Source organism: Podarcis cretensis (assembly GCF_951804945.1).
Source record: "Podarcis cretensis genome assembly, chromosome: 8".
Lineage (NCBI taxonomy): Eukaryota > Metazoa > Chordata > Lepidosauria > Squamata > Lacertidae > Podarcis > Podarcis cretensis.
This window is the reverse complement of record NC_137177.1, coordinates 72,726,867-72,751,026: the sequence shown is the minus strand read 5'-3', so window position 1 is coordinate 72,751,026 and position 24,160 is coordinate 72,726,867. Positions and strand designations below refer to the sequence as shown.

Here is a 24,160-nt window from a genome sequence, read left to right as displayed (position 1 = left end):
AGACCCCTAATCAATCACCTTCAGTGATCAAATGATACTAAAGCTGAAAGGTAAAGGGCCATTTTGCTTAACCGCATAGCATACTTACAGCAGTATTTTAAAAGCTTTCATCGGTTGCCATGGTTGTAGAAGTACTTGATAGGGTATTGTCTTGAGAATATGTGGAAGTTCTGTGTGGCTGTCTAGACAGAGATTGTGTTCAAATTGGATGTACAGGGCATAACAAAAATATAATTCACAGCTGGAGGTGTTCACAGCATTACAGATGCATCTCACTATTTTTTGGCCTACACAAATCTGGAGTGGCGTCGCTAAGAAGGTTGGATGGTGCCTTATATGTCTCCTTCCGACAACTCCTGCAGCCAAGCTGGTTCCAAACTTATTCCTTTGCTTTCCTTTGCACCACATCAGCAAGGCTGAGAGGGGGATCTGGTTGTCTGAGCACTGAATTCTGACTTTCAGTGCTCCAAAAATTTATTGAGCAGGATAAAATAATTGCAATGTCCTGTGGCTTAAATTCCATTAACACCTCCCCCCTCAAAAAACCCTCAATTGAGGACACCATACCCAACTTAAAATAAAAGAAAGATGACCAGCTGCCTCTCCAGATGTAAAAGTCTGAATGTCACAGTTCTGAAGTCAGTGTCCATGAAAATGAAGCATTTTGGAGTGGATGGGTTTGGGATTTATCCCATTTCTACTTGTACACTGATTACAAAAGACAGCAAGGAGATTTTACGCGAGAACAAGTACAGCCCACCCTTCTGAGAGGAGAGACCATCATTCATTCATTCATTTGTTTGTTTGTTTACTTCTGTAAACGTATATCCTGCCCTTCTTCCTAAAGGGATCTCAAGGTGGCTAACAGATATATATTTCTGACAATGCAGAAATACCAATAAAAGCTTACAAAACAACCAAAATAAAATAGCAAAATCAGTGTAAAAATTCTTAAACTCCAAAGTCTTGGCACAATAATGAAGGCCCAGGAGGATATGCTCTCTCATCAAGATCAAACCATCCTACCTGCCTTTTATCAGTTTTCCTGTCTTCCATACTTTCTGGACTTAAAAATGGTATCCTGTCCCCAGGTCTGGATTTATTGATCATAAATAAGTGTAAGGGACAGCTATTTCATATGTCATCAACATTACAAGCTGAAGTCTTGATGTGGCCCAAAATAAAATGAATGTATATGTATATATGTTGCTTTTATGCCATAATATTTCTTAAACAGGAGACAATGTTTTTCAATAGTAAGACACTAAATAGTCTAACAGCATACTGTTGGAGTGTGTTCCACAAAAGTGAAATAAGAGGGTTGGTGAACCGATAATTGTCTTCTGTAATTAGAATGTTACATGACTGCTTAATGCTGATTGGCTTGTGTGGGCAATTTCCTCAAGCCAGATAATCAGAACTTGCATGTTATACTTTCAGGTTGTTTCTTGTTATAGAGTACGTGAATGGGGGCGACCTCATGTTTCATATGCAACGGCAAAGAAAACTCCCTGAAGAACATGCAAGGTATTTTAAGTGGCAGCTAAAAATGCATTATCTTTTTGCAGGTGCCAACAACTTGTTTAAATCAGCTTAGTTCCACTGAAGTTGTAAGTGTATTGTTAATGCCTTCGGCAATGTATAGGTTGCCTTAAAGAGTTCTACTTCGTAGGCAAAACGTTGATCTCCCAATTCTAGAGTCTGGGTGCAATCCCTTGGCTCCTATTACCTGGAGTTCCTTTCTGCTCAACTTCTGTGAGATTTCTTATGCTCTCTTGATGTTTGTTATATTGCCCTTTATTCTTTCTAAATGTGGCAAGGTTGGTGCCACAAGCACATATGGAACCAATTTTGCTGTGGAGGCCGGTCCATTAGGACAAATGAGGCACTGCCCCACCAAGCTCATTCTGCCCTCAGTCAGCCCCAGTCTGCTCGCCTTCTGCCCTGGAAGAGCTCAGCAGGCTGAAGGAGGATGGGGACAAAACTAGAATTAGTTTGGGCAGGGCACACCTTTATCAGCACAACCAGACGCCTTCATCTGCCCCAGCTGCAACAAAACATTCCTGCATTTTCCTGTATTGGTCTCTATAGCCACAGCAGGCACTGTAACTCCAGTGATTTGACTTCACCCCCGAAGGGGCACTCTTCCATTGTCTCCTGAGACAGACGTATGCCAGCATGTCACTGGCTCTGGCTTCACCTACTGCTCAGGCTCACCTCCTTGTTGTTGTTGTTGTTGTTGTTTAGTCATTTAGTCGTGTCCGACTCTTCGTGACCCCATGGACCAGAGCACGCCAGGCATTCCTGTCTTCCACTGCCTCCCGCAGTTTGGTCAGACTCATGTTTGTGGCTTCGAGAACACTGTCCAACCATCGCGTCCTCTGTCGTCCCCTTCTCCTTGTGCCCTCAATCTTTCCCAACATCAGGGTCTTTTCCAGGGAGTCTTCTCTTCTCATGAGGTGGCCAAAGTATTGGAGCCTCAGCTTCAGGATCTGTCCTTCCAGTGAGCACTCAGGGCTGATTTCCTTAAGAATGGATGCGTTTGATCTTCTTGCAGTCCATGGGACTCTCAAAAGTCTCCTCCAGCACCATAATTCAAAAGCATCAATTCTTCGGCGATCAGCCTTCTTTATGGTCCAGCTCTCACTTCCATACATCACTACTGGGAAAACCATGGCTTTAACTATACAGACCTTTGTTGACAAGGTGATGTCTCTGCTTTTTAGGATGCTGTCTAGGTTTGCCATCGCCTTTCTCCCAAGGAGCAGGCGTTTTTTAATTTTGTGACTGCTGTCACCATCTGCTGTGATCATGGAGCCCAAGAAAGTAAAATCTCTCACTGCCTCCATTTCTTCCCCTTCTATTTGCCAGGAGGTGATGGGCCCAGTGGCCACGATCTTCGTTTTTTTGATGTTGAGCTTCAGACCATTCTTGGGGATTGGGATGTAGACTGATCTTCTCCAATCCTCTGGCCACTGCTGAGTTTTCCAAATTTGCTGGCATATTGAGTGTAGCACCTTAACAGCATCATCTTTTAAAATTTTAAATAGTTCAGCTGGAATATCATCACTTCCACTGGCCTTGTTATTAGCAGTGCTTTCTAAGGCCCATTTGACTTCACTCTCCAGGATGTCTGGCTCAAGGTCAGCAACCACACTACCTGGGGTATACGAGAAATCCATTTCTTTCTGGTATAGTTCCTCTGTGTATTCTTGCCATCTCTTCTTGATGTCTTCTGCTTCTGTTAGGTCCTTTCCACTTTTGTCTTTTATTATGGTAATCTTTGTACGAAATGTTCCTTTCATATCTCCAATTTTCTTGAACAGATCTCTGGTTTTTCCCATTCTATTGTTTTCCTCTATTTCTTTGCATTGCTCGTTTAAGAAGGCCTTCTTGTCTCTCCTTGCTATTTTTTGGAAATCTGCATTCAATTTCCTGTATCTTTCACTATCTCCCTCGCATTTTGCTTGCCTTCTCTCTCCCGCTATTTCTAAGGCCTCGTTGGACAGCCACTTTGCTTTCTTGCATTTCCTTTTCATTGGGATGGTTTTAGTTGCTGCCTCCTGTATAATGTTACGAGCCTCCATCCATAGTTCTTCAGGCACTCTGTCCACCAAATCTAAATCCTTAAACCTGTTCCTCACTTCCACTGTGTATTCATAAGGGATTTTATGTATCTTACCGGCCCAGTGGTTTTTCCTACTTCAGTTTAAGCTTGAATTTTGCTATAAGAAGCTGATGATCTGAGCCACAGTCAGCTCCAGGTCTTGTTTTTGCTGACTGTATAGAGCTTCTCCATCTTTGGCTGCAGAGAATATAATCAATCTGATTTCGATGCTGCCCATCTGGTGATGCCCATGTGTAGAGTCGTCTCTTGTGTTGTTGGAAAAGAGTGTTTGTGATGACCAGCTTGTTCTCTTGGCAGAACTCTATTAGCCTTTGCCCTGCTTCGTTTTGAACTCCAAGGCCAAACTTGCCAGTTGTTCCTTTTATCTCTTGACTCCCCACTTTAGCATTCCAATCCCCTATAATGAGAAGAACATCCTTCTTTGGTGTCACTTCTATAAGGTGTTGTAAGTCTTCATAGAATTGGTCAATTTCAGTTTCTTCAGCACCAGTGGTTGGTGCATAAACTTGGATTACTGTGATGTTAAAAGGTCTGCCTTGGATTCGTATCGAGATCATTCTATCATTTTTGAGATTGCATCCCAGTACAGCTTTCGCCACTCTTTTGTTGACCATGAGGGCCACTCCATTTCTTTTACGGGATTCTTGCCCACAGTAGTAGATATGATGCTCATCCGAACTGAATTCGCCCATTCCCGTCCATTTTAGTTCACTGATGCCCAGGATGTCAATATTTATTCTTGCCATCTCATTTTTGACCACATCCAACTTACCCAGGTTCATGGTTCTTACATTCCAGGTTCCTATGCAATATTTTTCTTTACAGCATTGGACTTTCCTTTCGCTTCCAGGCATATCCGCAACTGAGCGCCCTTTCGGCTTTGGCCCAGCCGCTTCATCAGCTCTGAATCTACTTGTACTTGTCCTCCGCTCTTCCTTAGTAGCATGTTGGACGCCTTCCGACCTGAGGGGCTCATCTTCCAGCGTCATAACTTTCATATGCCTGTTGTCTTTGTCCATGGAGTTTTCTTGGCAGGGATACTGGAGTGGCTTGCCGGTTCCTGCTCCAGGTGGATCACGTTTGGTCAAAACTCTCCACTATGACCTGTTCATCTTGGGTGGCCCTTCTCTGAGTTATTCAAGCCCCTTCGCCACGGCAAGGCAGTGATCCATGAAGTGATCCTACCACCCAACAATTCTCAATGGGTGACAGCCACCACTGATATAAGAGTTATCAAAAGAGCATGGCATCCTGTTTGGGTTTGATTTAAAGTGAGATACTGGTTTAAACACTTAGCATGTGAGCTTCTGAATCAAAACAAGATTAGTGTAGATGCTCCTCACATTTGTACTGGGGAGTGTATTTTTTTTAAAAAATGCATTTTATTAGCACTGCTCTTAAAAGTCACTGTTTCATTTAAGGTTCTATGCTGCTGAAATCTGTATTGCTCTCAACTTCCTACATGAGAGAGGCATAATCTACAGAGATTTAAAATTAGACAATGTTCTCCTGGATGCAGAGGGTCATATCAAGTTGACAGACTACGGTATGTGCAAGGTAAGTTTACTCTTCAAGCCTTTGGGCTTTTTTCATCATAGTATGTTATTTTAAAAAGCAGAATTGATTATACTGGGAGAAATTTGAGAAATGTTCTCGCACTTTTTTCCCCATTGAAGTAACGTATCAGGCACATTACTGGTCTTTGCAAAAGACCTTCCCTGTGTCTTTGTACTTCCTTCTAGCCGCAGTGCAGCTCCACTTCTGGGAAGGGTGCATACATAAGCCAGTCCCAGCCTTTCCCACAGCCCCTTAGAAGCATGAGGTACGCCTTATTATTTCCTGCTGTACCTCTATCAAGCAACACACCCTCCCTCAATTTACTCTATTTAGGCTGCCTCCATAGCACATCAGGAAGCCACTGTGTAGATATTCTCCCATCCCTTAGCATGAGAATGGAAGGCAAAAGAAAAATTAGCCGAAAATATTGAAGGTAAACAAGAACTGTGCATGGTGTAGATAAAATGGAGAAGTTTCTCAGACACATAATACTAGAACTCAGGATCATCTATTGACACTGATTAGCAGAAGATTGTGGATAGTTAGAAAATAGTAGTACATTACATAGTACATAATGCACTAGGGGAAAATTAAAACTTCTAGTTTAGAAGACTTTAAAAGGCATTAGAGGAGATGTCTACCAATGGCTACTAGTTGTGATGGCTGTGTGGAACTGCCATTCCCCTGCATGGAATTCTGTGCACTCACCTATTGCTACCAGGCTAGTGCTTAAATAACAATGGCATATAAATAAATTCTTCAGAGCAACAGCTTCAGTTGCATTAAGTGGTATGTGTGAAATGCTTTTACTTACTTTGCCAAACCTTTATTAGGCATTACAAGTATAGGCCATCATAAACAATAATAAAATATCCATATACAGTGGTACCTTACAGACGCTTCAAGTTACAGACGCTTCAGGTTACAGACTCCACTAACCAGAAATAGTACCTTGGGTTAAGAACTTTGCTTCAGGATGAGAACAGAAATTGCGCAGCGGCGGCGCAGCGGCAGTGGGAGGCCCCATTAGCTAAAGTGGTACCTCAGGTTAAGAACAGTTTCAGGTTAAGAATGGACCTCCGGAACAAATTAAGTTCTTAACCCGAGGTACCACTGTATAAAGTTTTAAAATACATACAAATAAACAGCCATGTAAAATATATAATGTATGAAATGCTGAATTTTTCAGGTTTTGTGGAGGAGTCCTGGGAGTGTGGCATCTCCTGCTCCTGACTAAATGGAAATTTCAGAAGGTCATGTTTCTTTCGTGTACATAAACTGTTGTGTTTTATTTCTGCAGGAAGGATTGGGCCCTGGTGACACTACAAGCACTTTCTGTGGAACACCAAATTACATTGCACCAGAGATTCTACGAGGAGAAGAGTACGGTGAGTTGTTATGTAGTGTGTATAATGATTTAATTGCTGCACGTCATTAAAGTTCTAATTTCAAGAAGCTATTGGTGTGCTGCTTATTTATTTATTTATTTATTTATTTATTTATTTATGTGTATGTCTTTCCCCTAATAACTAGATGCCAGGTTAATAGCAGGATTTGTATGTTACTTACTTTTTGTGTGAAGGAAAATGTTGAGTTCTTTTTAAAATGTGCATTGTTCAGAAGAATTGTAAGACTGGCTCAGTACTCTGTGCCTGGAGACCAGGTAGCAAAACTCAAATGAAGTTTTTTTAAAAAGAAGTTTGCTGTCATCCTCTGTGTTTCAAGATGTAATGGCATGTAAGCTAACAAAGAGCAAAATTTACAGCAGCACAGAACAGCTAAAGGTCGAGTGATGTTTTCCCTCCTGCCGCATTGCTGTTCTGTGCTGCTGTAAATTTTGCTCTTCCTTAGTTTTGTGATTTTATTTTATGATTTTAATACAATATATTAATGTAGCATTGTATCCAATTTTAATCTTACTCAGAGTAAACCCATAGAAGGTAATGTACATGACTAACTTAAATCCACTAATTTCAGTGCTCTGAGTAGGACTAACTTTGGATACAACACACAATATATATTTAGTGAAGAATGTAAGTATAAATAACAAAGACAATATTAACTTTTTTTGCTGTTTGTGTTTGGCTTTATTTTCACAGAGGGCACAAAGTGCTCAGTGATTTGTAAAACACACAACAGAAATGAGTACAAACAAGGATATGAAATGATGCTTGAATGTATGTGCTGCTTGAACGTATGAATCTCAAATATTTTTACAGGGTTCAGTGTGGATTGGTGGGCACTTGGTGTCCTAATGTTTGAAATGATGGCAGGAAGATCTCCCTTTGATATTATTACAGACAATCCAGATATGAACACTGAAGATTACCTCTTCCAAGGTATTGCTGTTTAATTTTGTATGTATGTATTTCTTGGATTTATATCACATGCTGAAAGTCAGTGGCTCTCCAGGATCTTGTACGTCACCAACTACCTGAACCATGGTTGCTTCTTGGGCAGGCTTCCTCAACCTTGGTCCTTCAGATGTTTTTGGCCTACAACTCCCATGATCCCTAGTTAGCAAGACCAGTGGTCAGGGATGATGGGAATTGTAGTCTCAGAACATCTGGAGGGCCGAGGTTAAGGAAGCCTGTTCTTGGGCATTCTGAGACAATATAATGAAATAGCACTTTCAGTTTTATAAGTGGCCTGTATGAGCTAGTGGGATTTGCCAGTCAGGACAATTTAATAATTCTGTGTACTTACTAATTAGAGTACTAATTACTAATACTTACTAATTATCTACTGTTGTCCCATTACTACAGAACATCTGTTTAGAACTTGATCTTCTCTTAAAGTGCTCCCCAAATCCACTCACCAGTAGAGGACACCCCTTCCCCAAGTTTTCTTGTAATTGCAAAGGTTGTTAAAGGAGGAGAACTGTCTGTCTGGATTTGCAGAAGGCATAAATGGTGCCACATCTGCAAAGTATTTGCTGGAACTTAAACAATCCAGGCTTCTGTCGTACAGAGAACTTGGGAAATGGTAACGACTACTTGCAAATCCCCATCCACACCTCCACAAACCGAAGAGGCAAAAGACTTGGGCCATTTCTTGTCTTCTAGAAAGCCCCACAAGAGGTGAAACAATATTCTGTCCCATCCCACAATTCTCTGGTACATGTCAAGGAGAGGGAGAATAGCTTATTTTAATCCACTTTCTCCATACCATGCATGAAGTTATACACCTTGATCATGCCCACGCTTAACTTTTTTTAGAAAACCAGAAAGCCCCAAATGTTGCAACATATCTTCATAGGGAAGTTGTTTCAGCCTCTTAATTGTTTTAATTGTCCTTTCCTGAACCTTTTCAGTCTTTACAATATTATTTCTGAGGTGTACCAACCAGAACTGTACACAGGTGTGGTTGTACCATGTTTTGTATAACAGCATTATGAAACTGGCAGTTTTATTTTCAATCCCTAATGCTCCTTGACATGGAATTCACCTTTTTCACAGCTGCTGCACACTGGGTCAATATTTGTGTTAACGAATATACTTTGTCTCTAAATTTCACAAAACAGAATCACAAACTTTCAAAACTATGCCCACTTACTGTAATCTTCTGTTTGCTTCACTCCAATTTCTGCTTTCCTGTTAGAGGCAAGCTTTCCTCTCAGTGCTGAATAATCTGCTCATTCCTGGACTGTTTAGCAAGAATTATGGTACTGTATCAAAGAATAACATCTCTCTTTTTAAAATTAATCTCCTTTTAACAGTTATCCTTGAAAAACCAATCCGAATTCCAAGATTCCTTTCTGTGAAGGCATCCCACGTCCTGAAAGGATTTTTAAATAAGGTAAATTCTGCACACCTGTTCTTGTTTGTTTGTTCAGAACCACTTATTTGACTGATTTCTCTCTGCTTCCTCTGTTAGCCCTGGAACAGCCATTCTTCTCTGGTTGGCATGGAATATATCCACGTGATGGATTGTGTTCAATAGTTTGCTTAAGGCAAGGCATATGACTAACTGAACTGTTGGAGGTCTCTGTTTTCCTTAGTCTTCTCCTTCAGTTCAGCTCTTGCCTGAAGCAGATGTTGTCATCCTCTCCCTCCTTTTCAGCTTTGTGCTCAGGTTCCTGTGAACTTCATTTTCCATCTTTTCCTGTATTTCACTGCTTCCTTTTCTTCAGCCCCCTTTCCCTGTTTGTTCAGCTCCATAAAAAAAGAAGCAGCATTCCTTGTACTGGCTTTTTCTTCTTCTTTCTCACTGGGAGTTTCTGAGCCACTTTTCAAAGGCAGCCCCATGTAGCATGTGTTACAGTAATACAAACGGCATGTAACTGGGGCCAAATAAGACACCTCAAGGAATGGGCACAGCTGGTGCACTAGCTTTAGCTGTGCAAATGCACTCCTGGCCACCGCAGAGACCTGGTGACACCAAACCCCAACACTCTGGGCAAGTGTCTTCATGTAAATATTAAATAGCATGGGGAACAGAACAGAACCCTGAGGGACCTTGGAGGCCAATGGCCAAGGCATCAAACAGAATTCTCTCAGCACCACCTTCTGAGTACAACTATCCATGAATGAACGGAGCCACAGAGCTTTATCAAAGTTGTCTTAATCTCACAGATTTATTACTGATGCCTCTCTTGACATGATGCTGCTCATTGGCCATTCTTTTTCTGCCAGTGCGAAGACTAGAAGAACAAGCAATAAGCTGGCCTTTGTTTCCACTTCAAGGCAAACTTTTTTTGGCATAGGAAGAACTAATAGACCTTTTGTCAGTTTTAAAAGCCTTTTTCCTCCTTTCATCCTCAAAGACTTTCCTGTCGCTCCAGGGATTACAGATCCAACAAACTGGTCTGGACCAGAATCCAGTTCTCAAGGCACAAGCCATTTTCTTGCTTCAAGACCAGAAACATCAGCCAATCCAAGTCTTGCAAACGACTTCTGATCCCCATATTTTTATTCAGATGGCTGTCTCTACTCTTCTTACATTGCCCTTTTAACTCTTTTGTTTGGTCTGTTTTTTACACTTGTAAAGAATTGGAGCTTCCCTCCCACTGGAAAAGAGGTGGCCAGTCATGTTCTCCATTGTTTTCCTTCTGGAGTAATTTTGGGGTTTTCTTGCTCAGCCTGCGCTCTCTCTCAGGGTCTGGCCTTTTGTAGCTTGGCTATGGACAGAACTGGAAGTGGATCTATCTATCTATCTATCTATCTATCTATCTATCTATCTATCTATCTCCATCCAACAGTTCAGCTAGCCACATGCCCTTGCATTAAGCAAATCATAGAACGCAACCCATCACGTAGCTGTATCCCTACGCCAACCTAGAAGGTTCATTTATGGTAAGTGACCAGTGTGTCTTTCCCTCTCATAATTATAATTGTTTTGAGCATTTTAAATGTTGTTTTTTAACAGGAAGCTGTTTTTAGTGTCACAGTTATGGACATCATGTGAATGGATATGATTTTCTCCAAATTTCACAAAGTAGAATCCTAAATAAAATGAGAGTAGTAAAATATAATGTCTAAAATTACTGAGCAGGTCTTATAAGCCCTTATCAGTAAGCATACAATTCAATAGGCAGTTAGATATGGTGTGTGACCCTAAGCCTGCTGATCCACAATAAATTCAGTGGGACTTTCTAAGCATGATTAGGGTTGTACCCATAGCCAATTTAATGAAAAAGATACATTTACTTAGGTAATTCTAGCAGTTTTCTTTGAAAAGAGTAGGTGATAAAATAAGACCAAAGTTTTCTTAATCTTAAATGGTGCCAAAAGAGCTTCTCTCCCAATACAAATAGCAGCTTTGGAGGGGTGAATTTCATAAGAACTGCAGCCTGTCTGTGTTGGGGGAATAAACTCCTCTCACTGTGGCCCTAATGCTGAGTGGGCCCTCTAGTGCAGATGTGGGGAACCTGTGGCCCTCCAGATGTTAATGAACTACAACTCCCATCAGCCCCTGCAGGCATGACCAATGGCCAGAGATAATGGGAGTTGTAGTTCAGCAACTTCTGGAGGGCCAAATGTTTTCTACACCTGCTCTAGTGGTTGCTAGTTGTGATTTATTTTTTTTAATGCTAATTATATTTCACAGCAGTTGTAGTTTGGGCTTACATATTTGTGCTTCTTGTACTTGTAGCTGTTGTTTATATCACGGACAAAATTAATTTTGTTCTTGCCTCTAGGATCCCAAAGAGAGGCTTGGCTGCCAACCACAAACTGGATTTTCTGATATCAAGTCTCATACATTCTTTCGCAGCATAGACTGGGATCTGGTAAAGTTCAATTTCATATGTAACCCATTGTGGTGGTTCTTAGTTTAAAGTATTGATGAAAGCCAGTATCACACTTAGCAAGTACTCTGTCAAAAATCTACAAGAAAATACAAACTAAAATCTACAAGACTCAAGGCAGGGTGCAGACGAAAATGTCTTGCAAACTTTAGAAGTAGCTGTTTATAATGTTCTGACAGCTACCCCATTCTACTGTTAAACTGCTTAGGAAACTTAAATAAAAGGTCTGGAATAGTTAAACTTAACTTGATATAAACAGATGGACTCTAGGCTCTAGGATACCAAACGTTATGCTAGGTGTTGGAATATCTTAGCAAAAATTATTTCCAGGTGGGTAGCACAAATTTATTACGGTATAAGTTTTCATTGGCTTGAGTCCACTTCATCAGGTACACTGCAAATACAGCAGAAGCAGAATTTGGGTGAGAGATGGTTTGTAATGGGAACCAGTTTAGAGCAGAAAAACACACAGACTTCACCACATCCAGCAGATGTCTTTCCCAGGACATAGCTTTTATATAGGCCTGCAGCAAACCTGGCCTGTTTTCCTAGCTTCCCCACAATGAAGAGGACCAGAGATGTGCATTATGAAAAACAACAAACCCAAAGGGTTCTTAAGTTTCTGTCTCTTTATCCCCATTTCAGCTGGAAAAGAAGCAGGCAACCCCTCCATTTCAGCCTCAGATCACAGACGATTATGGTCTGGATAACTTTGATACCCAGTTCACCAGCGAACCTGTGCAGCTAACTCCAGATGATGAGTATGTTCTAATGTTGTTAAGCATGCTTTATAAGAATTGTATATTATGCAGGTCTTTAGACGTTATCAGATCTGATTTTGTGTGGACTGAATAGCTACTAAACCTGGTTATGCTCCTCATCAAAATAAAAGAGTGATAGAGAGCTTTTGTTGCATTTACAGGCAATCAAAAACTAAGAAACCAAGGTGATAGTTTAGGAGAGACAACAGGGCATGAGACCAAGGGAAAGAGACTTCTGTTTTGGCAGCCATATACACTTCCATTAAAAAAAAAAAAAATTAAGCAAGTGTTCACTATGTAGAAAGGTAGCATATAATTTCCACATCTTGCATCACTTCATGTTCCCTGCTTTTCTAACATTGGGAATGAAAAATGTACATTTCTATGTCTTTAGGCTGCCCTTATATAGTTATTCTTTGCTAGGGATTAGGATCCAAAGGATTGTAAGTGTATTAGGGTTTTTCCTCCCTCCTGCTGCAACCCCTTGAGATCCCCTAGAGGAACATCTGATGTCACATGAGGAGCAGGAGCTAGAAAACAAAGCAGGCAGTATTCCTTTGTCACAAAGGCATGCACTTCAAGCTGTTGAGATTCCAGTCTGAGGTATCTCCACACTGATGAGATTTGTACCTGCACAGAACAACTTGGCAGATTTGCAGAGATTTAGTCAGTAAACTAATGCTCACACCTCTGTCCGTGCAAGGGGAGATGCTCATAGTGAAAGGTATAGCATGTGTGCCTTTCCACTTGCTCTTCTAACTATCACAGTAGCTTTGTAAAACACTCCGCACTGAAGTGCTCACTTCAGTCTTTTAGTTAGATCTGTTTCTTCTGTTATTTTCCTTTCCTTTGGCCTCAAGTCCCAGGTTACTGCTGTTGGTCTGTAAATGTTTAGCAGAAAGTTACAACTTGGGCAGCTGTGTGTCTGTAGTATAGTAGCCAATCATCAAGTACAGCCACTTTTGTGAATGGAAGCTCCCCATACGCTCTGTTTGGTGCCTCAAAACTGAAATCAAAGACTTTGGCAGCAGATTTGGAAATGGTGTTTTGATCTGGGTCAGCAACTTCTGCCATTTGCTTTCTAGAGTTGCATGCTCTTGCAATGAACTGTATCCCCATCCCCACCCCCACCCCACCCCACTCCGGTGCCACCACATATTCTGGGGCTTCAGTGTCATGCTGCCAAACCCTTCTCGTGAGAGGTGAAAATGCCTTTGGTGATATCTAAATACTCTGCAAAGGAGGCAGATTCCAGAGCCGAGTGTAAGATGTCATCTATGCAGTTACGCAACCTTCCTCCATTGCTAATACCTCTTTCATCTGGCAGTGGTTAGAATCGGAGTGGCAAACCTGTGCCGCTTCAGATGTTGACCTCCCAACTCCTGTCAGCCCCAGACAGTATGGCCAATGCCCATTGTTAAGATCGCAGAAGGGAAGGACGTCTCTTGCAAAGACCTGTTTCTTGTTGTCTGATGTAGAGAGGTATATATCCTTTTAGAACATTCTTGCCAAGGCTTTACAAATTCATGTAATAAAACTTAAGGGGGAATGGGAAATCATTTATCCTGTAAACGTCGGGGACTAGAAATGTAAACCACTATTATTAGCAGTATGCTTGTTATTAATATTTTTGTGTTCGTAGTCGTGGCTGCTCGCTAAACACAATAAATTGAACTAACTGACTCAGCTGGCTGACAGTATAGCCAATAGTTGGGGATGGTGGGAGCTTTAGTCCAGCAATACTGTATCTGGAGGGCCAAGGATGAGCCCACCCCTAGGTTAGAAGAAACTGAGTGGGATGGTGCTTATCCTATTGCTTTATGCATTGCAGGGGGTTGGATTAGATGACCCTCAGGGTCCCTTCCAACTCTACAGTTTTATGGTATGTCCTTTTCTAGGAAGGATAAGCACCAGTTCTCCCTACTACAGAAGTTCTAGAGACTTCTGTAATACCTCTGCACAAGTGCAGATCCCTTCTATATGGCTGTGCTGATGACCATTCAGAGGTAGAATTGTGTGTCTTACAAAACACCAAAATGGTTGCAAACAAGAGATAATTGTGTATGTGTGTGTTCCATTTTCAGAGATGTAATAAAAAGAATAGACCAGTCGGAGTTTGAAGGATTTGAATATATTAATCCATTGTTGCTGCAAACTGAGGAAACAGTATGAGAGAATGGCATCGACACAGAGGACAAATAATGTGAATGAACTTTGACATTTAATCCTTAACAACAGTATATGCATGCAAGGCTGGGGTAAACTGTAAGGTTTTGAGTGGAGACCAATGATGATAATTGCTGCTGAAAAATCAAACAAACATGATTTTGGTAGGTGTCTTCCTCTATTTTTTTTTGGAAAAAAAGAAGTTTGGGGCACTGACAGAGCTGGCTTCACAAAGAAATCTGCATTTCGTGCCTGCTTCATCAAGGATCAATAGTTGTTTGCATCCTTGGAAGAGAGATTCCAAACCACTTTCAAAGCTGCACGCTTCTGATGGACATTTTCATGCAATGAGCTACTAGAACAGTGTAACATCCTGAAGAATAAAATTGTTAGTGGTGTTGAAGCTTACTTTAGATGCCTTTTTTCACAAGTGGTACCTATCTTAAATGTCTGTTTTATATATATATATATATGTATTACATATATATATATAATGTGGAATAAAAGGAGTTGTGTTTTATTAGCAATTAAAACAAGTTTGGGTACATTATTAAGTGCCTAAATGGATAAACTGCATAAAAATATTCCGTATTTGGTACACTTGATAAACCCTGGTAAGTTCTGGTTAAAGAAAAAAGTAGTATTTTACACATGGAACATAACAACTAACAGCTGCTATCTAACATTAACTTATATCTTCATAGAACTTTTAGACGGGACTTGGATCTCAGCAATAACAATTCCAAATTAGAATTTATCAATTGAAATATCTAGATTATGTTTAATGTGGGAGAAAACAAAATTTACCAAAATCTCATTAGATAATTTAAATTTGCACATGGTGGATTTCTGAAAATACTTGAGCAGTGCCTACAATGTCTTGTGTTGTATACTAGATTTTTGAATAATATTTTTATCAATGCAATATTCAAAAGGAACAATGGAAGTGTAATAGATCATAGCCTTAAAGTTTTAAAGAAATAAATTATAGGATATCCATCAACATATTGCATTTTTTTCTGATAAAGCACACCTCCTATTTAAAACTATCTGCTTTGAAATGTTCAGCATCTTGTCACTAAGCTCTACAGGAGGATGTTTGGTAAACACAACACTCAAAGCAGTAATATAGTGATGGAGAAAATGAACAGATGTATAAATATTGTATGACTATAATATAAAATATGTCCATATTTCCTCTTTTGAAAATGGAGGATGTTGCATCAGGTTAATTGTCTGTCAGCTTTGGGGAAAAAAACGTGTCCATTTGTTTAAGGACAAACAAGGGCACGTTGCTATCTAAAACCATTCAGAATTATTGGTCTCTATGGGAGATAACAAGACACCGTATTTTTTTTTTTTTTTTTAGTAGATTTTCGTTGTAACTCCATTGAGTAGTTTGCAGTTCTGAGGAAGAAAATTCTTCAGGAAGGAGAGAAACCCTGTGTGCCATGATATCTCACCCAATTCGGTATAAAATGCAAGACAACTTGCAACCGTTTTCACATTACTTTTATTGTATAGGTTTCTCAGGGTACAGCATTACATTAGGTGCTGAACATGACATCTCAGTTGCATTCAAGTCCATGAGGTGCTAGGATAAGACTGCCAAATCATGGTATTGAAAAATATTTCAAAGAACCATCAGTTAAGACTATATTTTGTATGTCCCTTACCCTGACCACTGAATTAACGCACATCTGTGATAATTCAACTTTATTAGTCCCATCCAGAGTTGTTGAAAGTTGCTCTCTGAACTATCTTTTTTGTATTAAGCAACATATGTTCTAACCAGCACTAAGTAATTCAGTTAGATGTACTTTCCTCAAATGCTTGGGGTTTAGATAACCAAGTCACCTAGCTAAGAAAGAGTCTTGATTTCTTTTTAATTGAATCATGCAAAAGATTTGAATGCCATTTTTCTTCTTCTTCTCCTTGGTGAACCCTGACTGGTCTGTGTCTCTGTATCTTGGATTCTCAGTGTTCCCTGAATGTTTTGTGTCTCTGTATCTTGGATTTACAACTGAGCAGCTGGTTTTGCATGGTGATGTGACCTACAGATGCTGTCTGGTTCTGGGGCTAAGGGGGCTAGGCAAAACATGAAGGGTTCTTTGCCCTGAACTTCTGTGATATCAGAACATTAGAGTAGGGCGAGTACACACACTTGCTCAAGACAAAAACAAATCCTTGATTTATTTACAATTGAAGGCAATTTACAATGTTGCTGTGTTGCCAAATAAGTTGCTGGTTACAAGTCAGTTGCTTGTGTGCAAGTGTATGACTAATGTTCTGTTCATGATGAAGGGGAAATTTTTTATATAAAGTACTTGTTTTATAAATTAAAGAACAAATGAAGGATGTAATTAAATGTGTGGTTTAAAAAAAATCCTAATATATTGCAAATGGATCTGGTAATGATATAATTGTCTTAGTATGTAAATGAAATGTAAATGAAAACACTCTAGCTAATTTAATGATTGTAAAACAGTAAATATGTTCTTGTAGTTTTGTATAATTAACTAGTTGAGATCTTTGGCCAGTTTTATTTGTGCAAAAGATGGTATACTAACCCGTAAACAGCTAAAATCATTTATATTCTTGCACATCTATTAAAGACTTTAATGAAAAAGTTTAGACTAATTGTTTCACTAAGCAGACATTTCCCATATAATTTGCTTTGCCACATGTTCCATGTGCCAAAAGGACTTCAGCATTTTATACCTTTGTATGCTATACTGAATTTATTGTTTTGAAGGAAACCGTGACAAAAACAGATCTTATATTTTAGGCTCTGTTACTTAATGTTAAAATACTTCTTACTGGCCTGTTACTGATAAGATCAGCATTATTCTTGTTGTAAAGGTAATAACAGGTTCAGTTTGTATCAGGTACCAGGTTTTGGTAAACTTGTGCTGAATTTGCTAAGGTATTTGTGAAGCTATACAGTAAATTGACTGAGTATCTTAATGAAGTACATCGTACAAAAGCATTAGTGAGCAATCTGAATAAACACGCAGAAATTGCAGCGGAGGAAAACTGCTAGCTATCTTTATTGAAAACTTTGTGGCTGGATGACTATTTAATTTTCAACAAACCTCATCCCCTAAGCACCCTGAAGCAGATAATTTTGTTATTAGATTTTAAACTCTGTACAGTCATGGTTCATAATATGTCCCATAGAGAACATTCACTTCAGTAGTGCTTTTACTAGAAATATAAGTCATGTGCATCCAGACTTCACTGAGGTTCCCACAGACATTTACAATACTGACCCGATAGCAGGATATACATAATGAAATATGACGTGGCACTTGACCACCTCCTTCTTTAGTTTTGATGATCTGTGGTAAATTGCTGCAAATTTATTGACTACTAAGAACCATTGGCATTGGCTGTTCTCTGCTATCTTCTTTGTTACCAAATTACATCTACGTCACTTTCAGACAAACATTTAGCAAGATGACCATCAATGTCCAGTTTTGACCACCTGAAATTGGAAAACAGAATTATCAGACTTGCAGATTTTAGTATATGCATTTATGGCCTTGCCTTCCCCATGCAATCTCAAGGCAGATTAGATAACACTGAATGTCAATTTGCCTGTATCGTGCAGGAAGAAATATAATCAGTAAGCAACACTGCAGAGGGAGTGATACTCTGAACCATAGCTGTCAACTTTTCCCTTTTGCAAGGAATCCTATTTGGAATAAGGGAATTTCCCTTAAAAAAGGGAAAAGTTGACAATTATGCTCTGAACTCATCCTTCATCCCATCCCAAAGTCATGTGCAAAAAGGTGTGTCTTGATATGTTGCAGTGTTAGAAACAGAGATATTAAAGCTAGGAGCCAAATGGCACCTTAAACCTAGGTTATGGGCGCAACAATGGAATGTCTAGGCACACTTTTTTATAATGAGAATACAAAGCTGAAAATGGATGAACTGCAGCTAAAATATTATGTTCATTTTTCACATGGTCTAGTCCTGCCCCTAATATTCTTCAGAGGGTCTCTTTTCCGATCTTCAGAAAGTAGCTGGAAGTGGGGAGGCAGAAAAAGGTCCTCCTTTCCTTCCACATTGCAGTTTTAATCTGAAATCTTAGGCACAGTACTGTGCCCGGAGATCAGAAACTGCTCATGCTAATGAAATTCCCTGTCGCAAAATGCACCTAGAACAATGGGAGTTTTGAACACTGGTCTGTTGCCAGAATGCACCCCGGAGGGGTGGAAGGGCCTTCCACAACCTGGAGGCCACCACTGAAGACCCTCTCGCACCCTGCGGCAAAATCATCAGCCATCCCTCTCCTGTAGATCTTAACATCCGGGAGGTGTTACATGGGAAGTAGTACATCCCAATTTTGTGTTGAAATGAGGAAAAAATGGCATGCAAATGAGGGTATTAAAAATGTGTTAAAAGTCTCCCAATACAAAAAAATTGTATTTCAATTTTGCGTTTGTTAGGGGAAATCTTCCATGTGCCGTTTACTAACAATTTCTACCTTCCATCCTCCATTTGGCAAGAGCAGCCAACACCCTTTTCTGTCTTCCCATTGCTTTGTGCCCCAATTTCTTCCTATTGGATGTGGCAGTGTTTCTCCAACTTGGGGGTCTCCATCTGTCGTTGAACTGCAGTTCCCATCATCCCTCACCACTGGTCTTGCTAGCTAGCTAGGGACGATGGGAGTTGCAATCCAACAACACCTGGAGACCCCAAATATGAGAAACACTGGATGTGGTCACTTCCATGTGTGTGTGCTGTGGATGTCATGACGAACTGAAAAATGAATTTGAGTAGCATAACCAATACTTACTTTCCAGTAAAGTGGATCTGACACATGGGACACTGGCTGAGAGCTAAGATTTCCTCCCTGTGGTCCTCTGTTTTTTCTTGGTTGCCGACACTCAAACAAAGAGCAGGAGATTCCTGCACAGGTAACACTGATGTGGCATTGTTAGGCTGGCACAACAAAGTACTTTGCTTATCATCATTTGATGGTATTTTATTTTCCTTTCTGCTTTTTCCTTCACTCTGTGTTGTAGCCCCTTTCCAAAGCTTTTCAAACACAAATACTCTTGGCTGGCTCTGTGCAGCTGTTGATGAATGTCCTGGTGAATTCTGCTGGGTTGAGTGCAGGCACATTTCAATCATTTCTCTACCTTCCAGCTTGGGGGAAAGATGATTGTTGTGTCCAGTTGTTGTTTCCTCAGCAGTATATTTACCTGCTGGAATGGGGTTTTGCTTGGGAACAGGAGAAATAACACTGGGTCTCCCATCTGCATCATTTACTCTTTTTATCAAACTAAGAGCTTGATTTTCAGGAGGTTTTTTACTTCTTGAATTATTTGTGTGGTAACGTGGAAATGGAGTCCACTGAAACTGTTTCATTCCAATGTCAAAGGCTTCTGGGGCTGGCTGAGGATTTGTAGTTTGTGAGCTCTGAAACACAGACAAATTAAAGTTTTGCTAACTCTGTAGGTTCAGAAGAATATATAAAAGAGGAAAGCCAGTAAGATACCATAACCAGTGCTGGGTTTGAATGTGGAAAATACAGTTTGAAAGAGCTCCCAAGGTATGATCTATCACTTACAGTTCGAATATAGAAAATTTTTAACCACACTTCATGAGTTTATCCAGCTTACTAACGGCAAGATGTTTGTGTTAACACCAACACAGCCTTGTTTAAGTGTCACTGTAACTATTGTGCCTTTGCATAATTACCACTGTTCCTTTTGCATTTCGCTTGCCTCTGACTTTAGTCCTCACCTTTCTGCCTTACCCAAGATGTGTATGTGTGTGTGCATGTTGTCATGCATCCAAGGTGGATTCTGATCAACGAAAGCTTATGCCATAATAAATGTAAGTCTTTACAGTTCCACAAGACTGTTTTGCTTTTCTTCCATTCTCTAGTGGCTCCACGGTGGAAACAGCCTTTAGTTCTGTCAAGTATCTCCTTTTGGTTGACAGGCATGGAAATTAATGGACGTGACTAACTTGGGCCTATTAATTTCAATGGATCGACTCCGAGTAACACTTAGATGGATTCAACTCTTGTGCACACGCCTACGCATCCTCCCAAAACCAGTTAAGTGTGTCATCAGTGTCTTGTGACCATGTTCCAGGACTTTAAAGCCAAAACCACTGCCAGAGGCATGTCAGTTTGGCATAATAGGAGTGTATGCTGCCTCTTCTGCAAGTTTGACATGGGGCGCTGCGGCAGGAATGGGGGTGGTACTTACTTTGTAATAACGAAACCCAACTCCCATTCCAGTGGTCCTTCTAAACCCCTGCTGTTGCCACAATTCAGTCTCACTCCCAAAACCTGCACTCGACAATAAGAATAGGCATACTTTCTATACTCTTCCATACTAAAAATTCTAACACCAACCCTTCCCACACCGTTCAGTTAAGGCCCCAAGCGGCAGTGAAACCAAGTTTCACAGGACCAAACAGAAAACTTCCCACATCAAATGTATTATTACACAATGCCCATTAAAACTTTATACAAATATGCAGGATTTCGGCATGGGCAGTTGTGGGATATGGTGGCCTTTTTATGCTGTGCTATTACTGCTATGCTTGTAGCTACTTTTTATTACATCCAAATGTGGCTTGAGATGCCAACTGCCTCTCTCCATATGAAGCAGATCCTGCAATTTGTCATATATGGCCTTGTTTCATGTGCTGCCTCCATGAGAGGTCCAGTGGGTGGCAACACAACAACAGGCCTTTTCAGTGGCGATTACCCACTTTCGGAATCCAGCTTTTTAAAAATAGAATTGCCTTTTAGATATGTCTTTGTTTTATGCCGGTTATTATGCGTGTGTTTGTTTATATATTGTAAGGCACTTTGAGTTAAGTTACCTTGGTAAGAAAGTGACAAATAAATTTAATAAACAGTAATCAAAATGATTTTATATATTTGTTGCTAGACTGGGAGTATGAGTTTGTGGCCCAGAGTTATTTTATTATCCCACTGCTATACATTTTGTGGATTTTGTACTGATTAACTGAATTGTCAAACCGTGTTTCATATTGTTTGCATTTTCTCTTTTATTATTGTCATTTCTGTTAGCATCAGCCACTTTGGGCTTTCTCCTGGAGAAAAAAAAGCGGGGTACAAATAAAATGATGATGTGTGAAGTACAGCCTCTTGTCCAACTTTATCCTCCTAAAGTTCAAGGCTAAATGCAACAAGTTTGGCTTTCTGGCAGGTTTTACTGACGACTCTGACAGGCTCAATGTATCACAGCCAGCATCAACTGAGAGGGTTCCTTCCACTGTATCACATTCTTGAAGGCATTATAAAAAGCAAATTAGGGCAGTGGGAAGCTTCTCTAATATCAATTCCATTACCTTCAACCTTATTTTCAATTATTTTTCCATTGCATGTTATTCTCCCTTTAAAGTGAATGAAGATGAGGACTTGTTTTTAATCTTGAGATAGTATCTTAATGGTCAATAAGTATCTTAATGGTTAATAATAATTCAAAACATGTTTTACCTTTGTAAGAAACTTGGGAAGGGTGACTACTTTTTCTAAACTCAAGCGATGCAGATATGGCTCCACAGACTTGAGTAATGTCATCCACGCGATTTCAGCACTGCTTAAGCCTTGCTCTTCAAACCAGCAAGAGCTGCTGGAAAATGTACTACAAAACATAAAACTCATGCATAGTATCATTTATCTACTGTTCCATCTTGTCAGAACCAACCCAGTGCAGCTCAAGCCACTTGCAAGCTTGGAGTGGAATTGTTGAGAATCCTACATTTGCGAGGCAATCTTGGTGAAACAATCTTGGTGAAACCAGTATGAAAGACAAACAGATAAGGCTGCCTTTTAAGGTGCTCCAGATTGAAAAATTCCACACTTGTAACAGTAAACTCTTCCAAAAAAACCTCTAAGTGGCCACTATTTGCAAACTTTGGGTCCTTTGGTCTTAAAATGAAACAGGACACAGATATAGGCTACTGCTGTAATACTATGCAACATAACCAAAGCCTAAACGTGTGGCTTATGTTATTTAACTTACAATTGTAAATAATAATATCAAATTAATTAGCCTCTAGTGATGACACATCTTGCTCTACTTAATCCTAATCATAAAAACCTGAGGCACTTAACATATACACTCTATGGACACTCCTCGCCTCTCGTACACAATGACCTCTCAGATTCTTGTTCACCTACACACCCCTTGCACATGACCGATTCTTAGGTAAGTTTCGAGCATTTATTACAACGGTCAGTTAACTGGTCTGTGTTGACAGCAAAACAAAACTGTTCTGAGGATATTCAATAGGTTGTGTATTAATATTACCTTAATACAATATACAAGTTATGTTATATGAGAACATCCCTCATCATCCTCATAACAAAACCCTGCAGCTTTGCCCCCCCCTTTTAACGCACATCTAATTCCTCTTGATGCTCAATCACCTAAACACTCCCATAATTCAAATCTTTTGTGCTTTTACTGCTGTAACATGTTTATTGGCTTAACCTATTTTGTTCTATTGAATGATCTTTTAAATCTTATATTCAAGGGGCTCATGCAGGGCCGGATTTAGGTTTGATGAGGCCCTAAGCTACTGAAGGTAATGGGGCCCTTTATATGTCCAGCTGCCCTGTGTCAACAACAAATTGTCCCGGTTTTTTTGTGTCGGATATACTGTATGCTATATGGTAATTTGGGACGCGGGTGGTGCTGTGGGTTAAACCACAGAACCTAGGGCTTGCCGATCAGGTCGGCGGTTCGAATCCCCACAATGGGGTGCGCTCCTGTTGTTCGGTCTCTGCTCCTGCCAACCTAGCAGTTTGAAAGCACATCAAAGTGCAAGTAGATAAGTAGGTACCACTCCAGCGGGAAGGTAAACGGCGTTTCCGTGTGCTGCTCTGGTTTGCCAGAAGTGGCTTAGTCATGCTGGCCACATGACCCAGAAGCTGTACGCCGGCTCCCTCGCCCAAAAAGCGAGATGAGCGCCGCAACCCCAGAGTCAGTCACGACTGGACCTAATGGTCAGGGGTCCCTTTACCTTTACCTATATGGTAATTTATGGACCTAATAGGTTATCTAAAGCCATTTGCACATAACAAAATATGTATTTTATCAAAGTAATTGTTCCAACCAGTCTGTGCAGAATGGAGGCACCCTATATATAGAAATGAGCAAACCTGTGATATTTTAGGGAGCGAGTGGGGCCCATTACTTACATCACAGGAGCCTACACAGCACAAAACACTGTTGCTGTATGTAGGTTTTATTTTATTTTATTTTTTTAGCTTATATTTGGGAAATGTACATCCAGTGTTGTTGTTTTTCCTTTAATTTTGGGGGGGCTTCCAAGAGAGGGGGGCACCCTAAGCTATAGCTTGTTTAGGTTATAGATAAATCCACCACTGGTCATGCCTTGTTGCAACTCGCCTCATCACAGTTAACTTGAAGCAGATGCATCTCTCTCTCGCGCGCACACTCCATCAAGAGCGATCCAATCATTCCACATTCATCCACCTGCGCGCACGCGCATCCCCCCCCCCCCGCCGCCGCGTTCCTAGGCCTCGCGGCGGGCGCCTGCGCATTCGCACGCAGACTCCACACCCTCCCGCTGCGTGTCTGAAGGAATCCTAACCCGGACTCACGGTGCTCGGCGAGGAATGGCCGAGGGGCGGCCTTCCGCCTCTTCTTCTTCCTCCTGCTGCTGGTGCGGCTGCCGCCTCTTGCGCTTGAGGCTGAGCTTTCCTCCCCGGCTGCTGCCGCCGTGTTCAGCCCGCTCTTCGTCAGCCATAGCTCGGTCTCCTCCACGCCC

The 24,160-nt window shown here is 40.6% G+C and overlaps 2 protein-coding genes across 5 annotated transcripts in view; one reads left to right on the top strand and one right to left on the bottom strand.

Annotated features, from left to right (window-relative positions):
• The window catches only part of PRKCZ (protein kinase C zeta), a 97,076-nt gene extending 82,099 nt beyond the window's left edge, over positions 1–14,977 (top strand). For all 4 annotated transcript variants that reach the window (XM_079987012.1, XM_079987013.1, XM_079987014.1 and 1 more), the window contains 8 exons: positions 1,441–1,527; positions 5,050–5,185; positions 6,486–6,573; positions 7,405–7,524; positions 8,904–8,983; positions 11,325–11,414; positions 12,078–12,193; positions 14,278–14,977. In XM_079987012.1, coding sequence (XP_079843138.1) covers positions 1,441–1,527; positions 5,050–5,185; positions 6,486–6,573; positions 7,405–7,524; positions 8,904–8,983; positions 11,325–11,414; positions 12,078–12,193; positions 14,278–14,365 — 805 coding nt within the window. In that variant the 3' untranslated portion in view covers positions 14,366–14,977. The remainder of the gene's footprint in view (positions 1–1,440; positions 1,528–5,049; positions 5,186–6,485; positions 6,574–7,404; positions 7,525–8,903; positions 8,984–11,324; positions 11,415–12,077; positions 12,194–14,277) is intronic.
• An 878-nt stretch (positions 14,978–15,855) lies between these two features.
• FAAP20 (FA core complex associated protein 20) lies at positions 15,856–24,139 on the bottom strand (the record flags this gene model as incomplete). The annotated part of the gene is made up of 4 exons (XM_079987224.1): positions 15,856–17,846; positions 19,167–19,792; positions 21,858–22,005; positions 23,994–24,139. The coding sequence occupies 4 exons, from the start codon at positions 24,137–24,139 to the stop codon at positions 17,774–17,776; spliced, it is 993 nt and encodes a 330-aa protein (XP_079843350.1). The 3' UTR covers positions 15,856–17,773.
• Between the last annotated feature and the right edge of the window lie 21 nt (positions 24,140–24,160).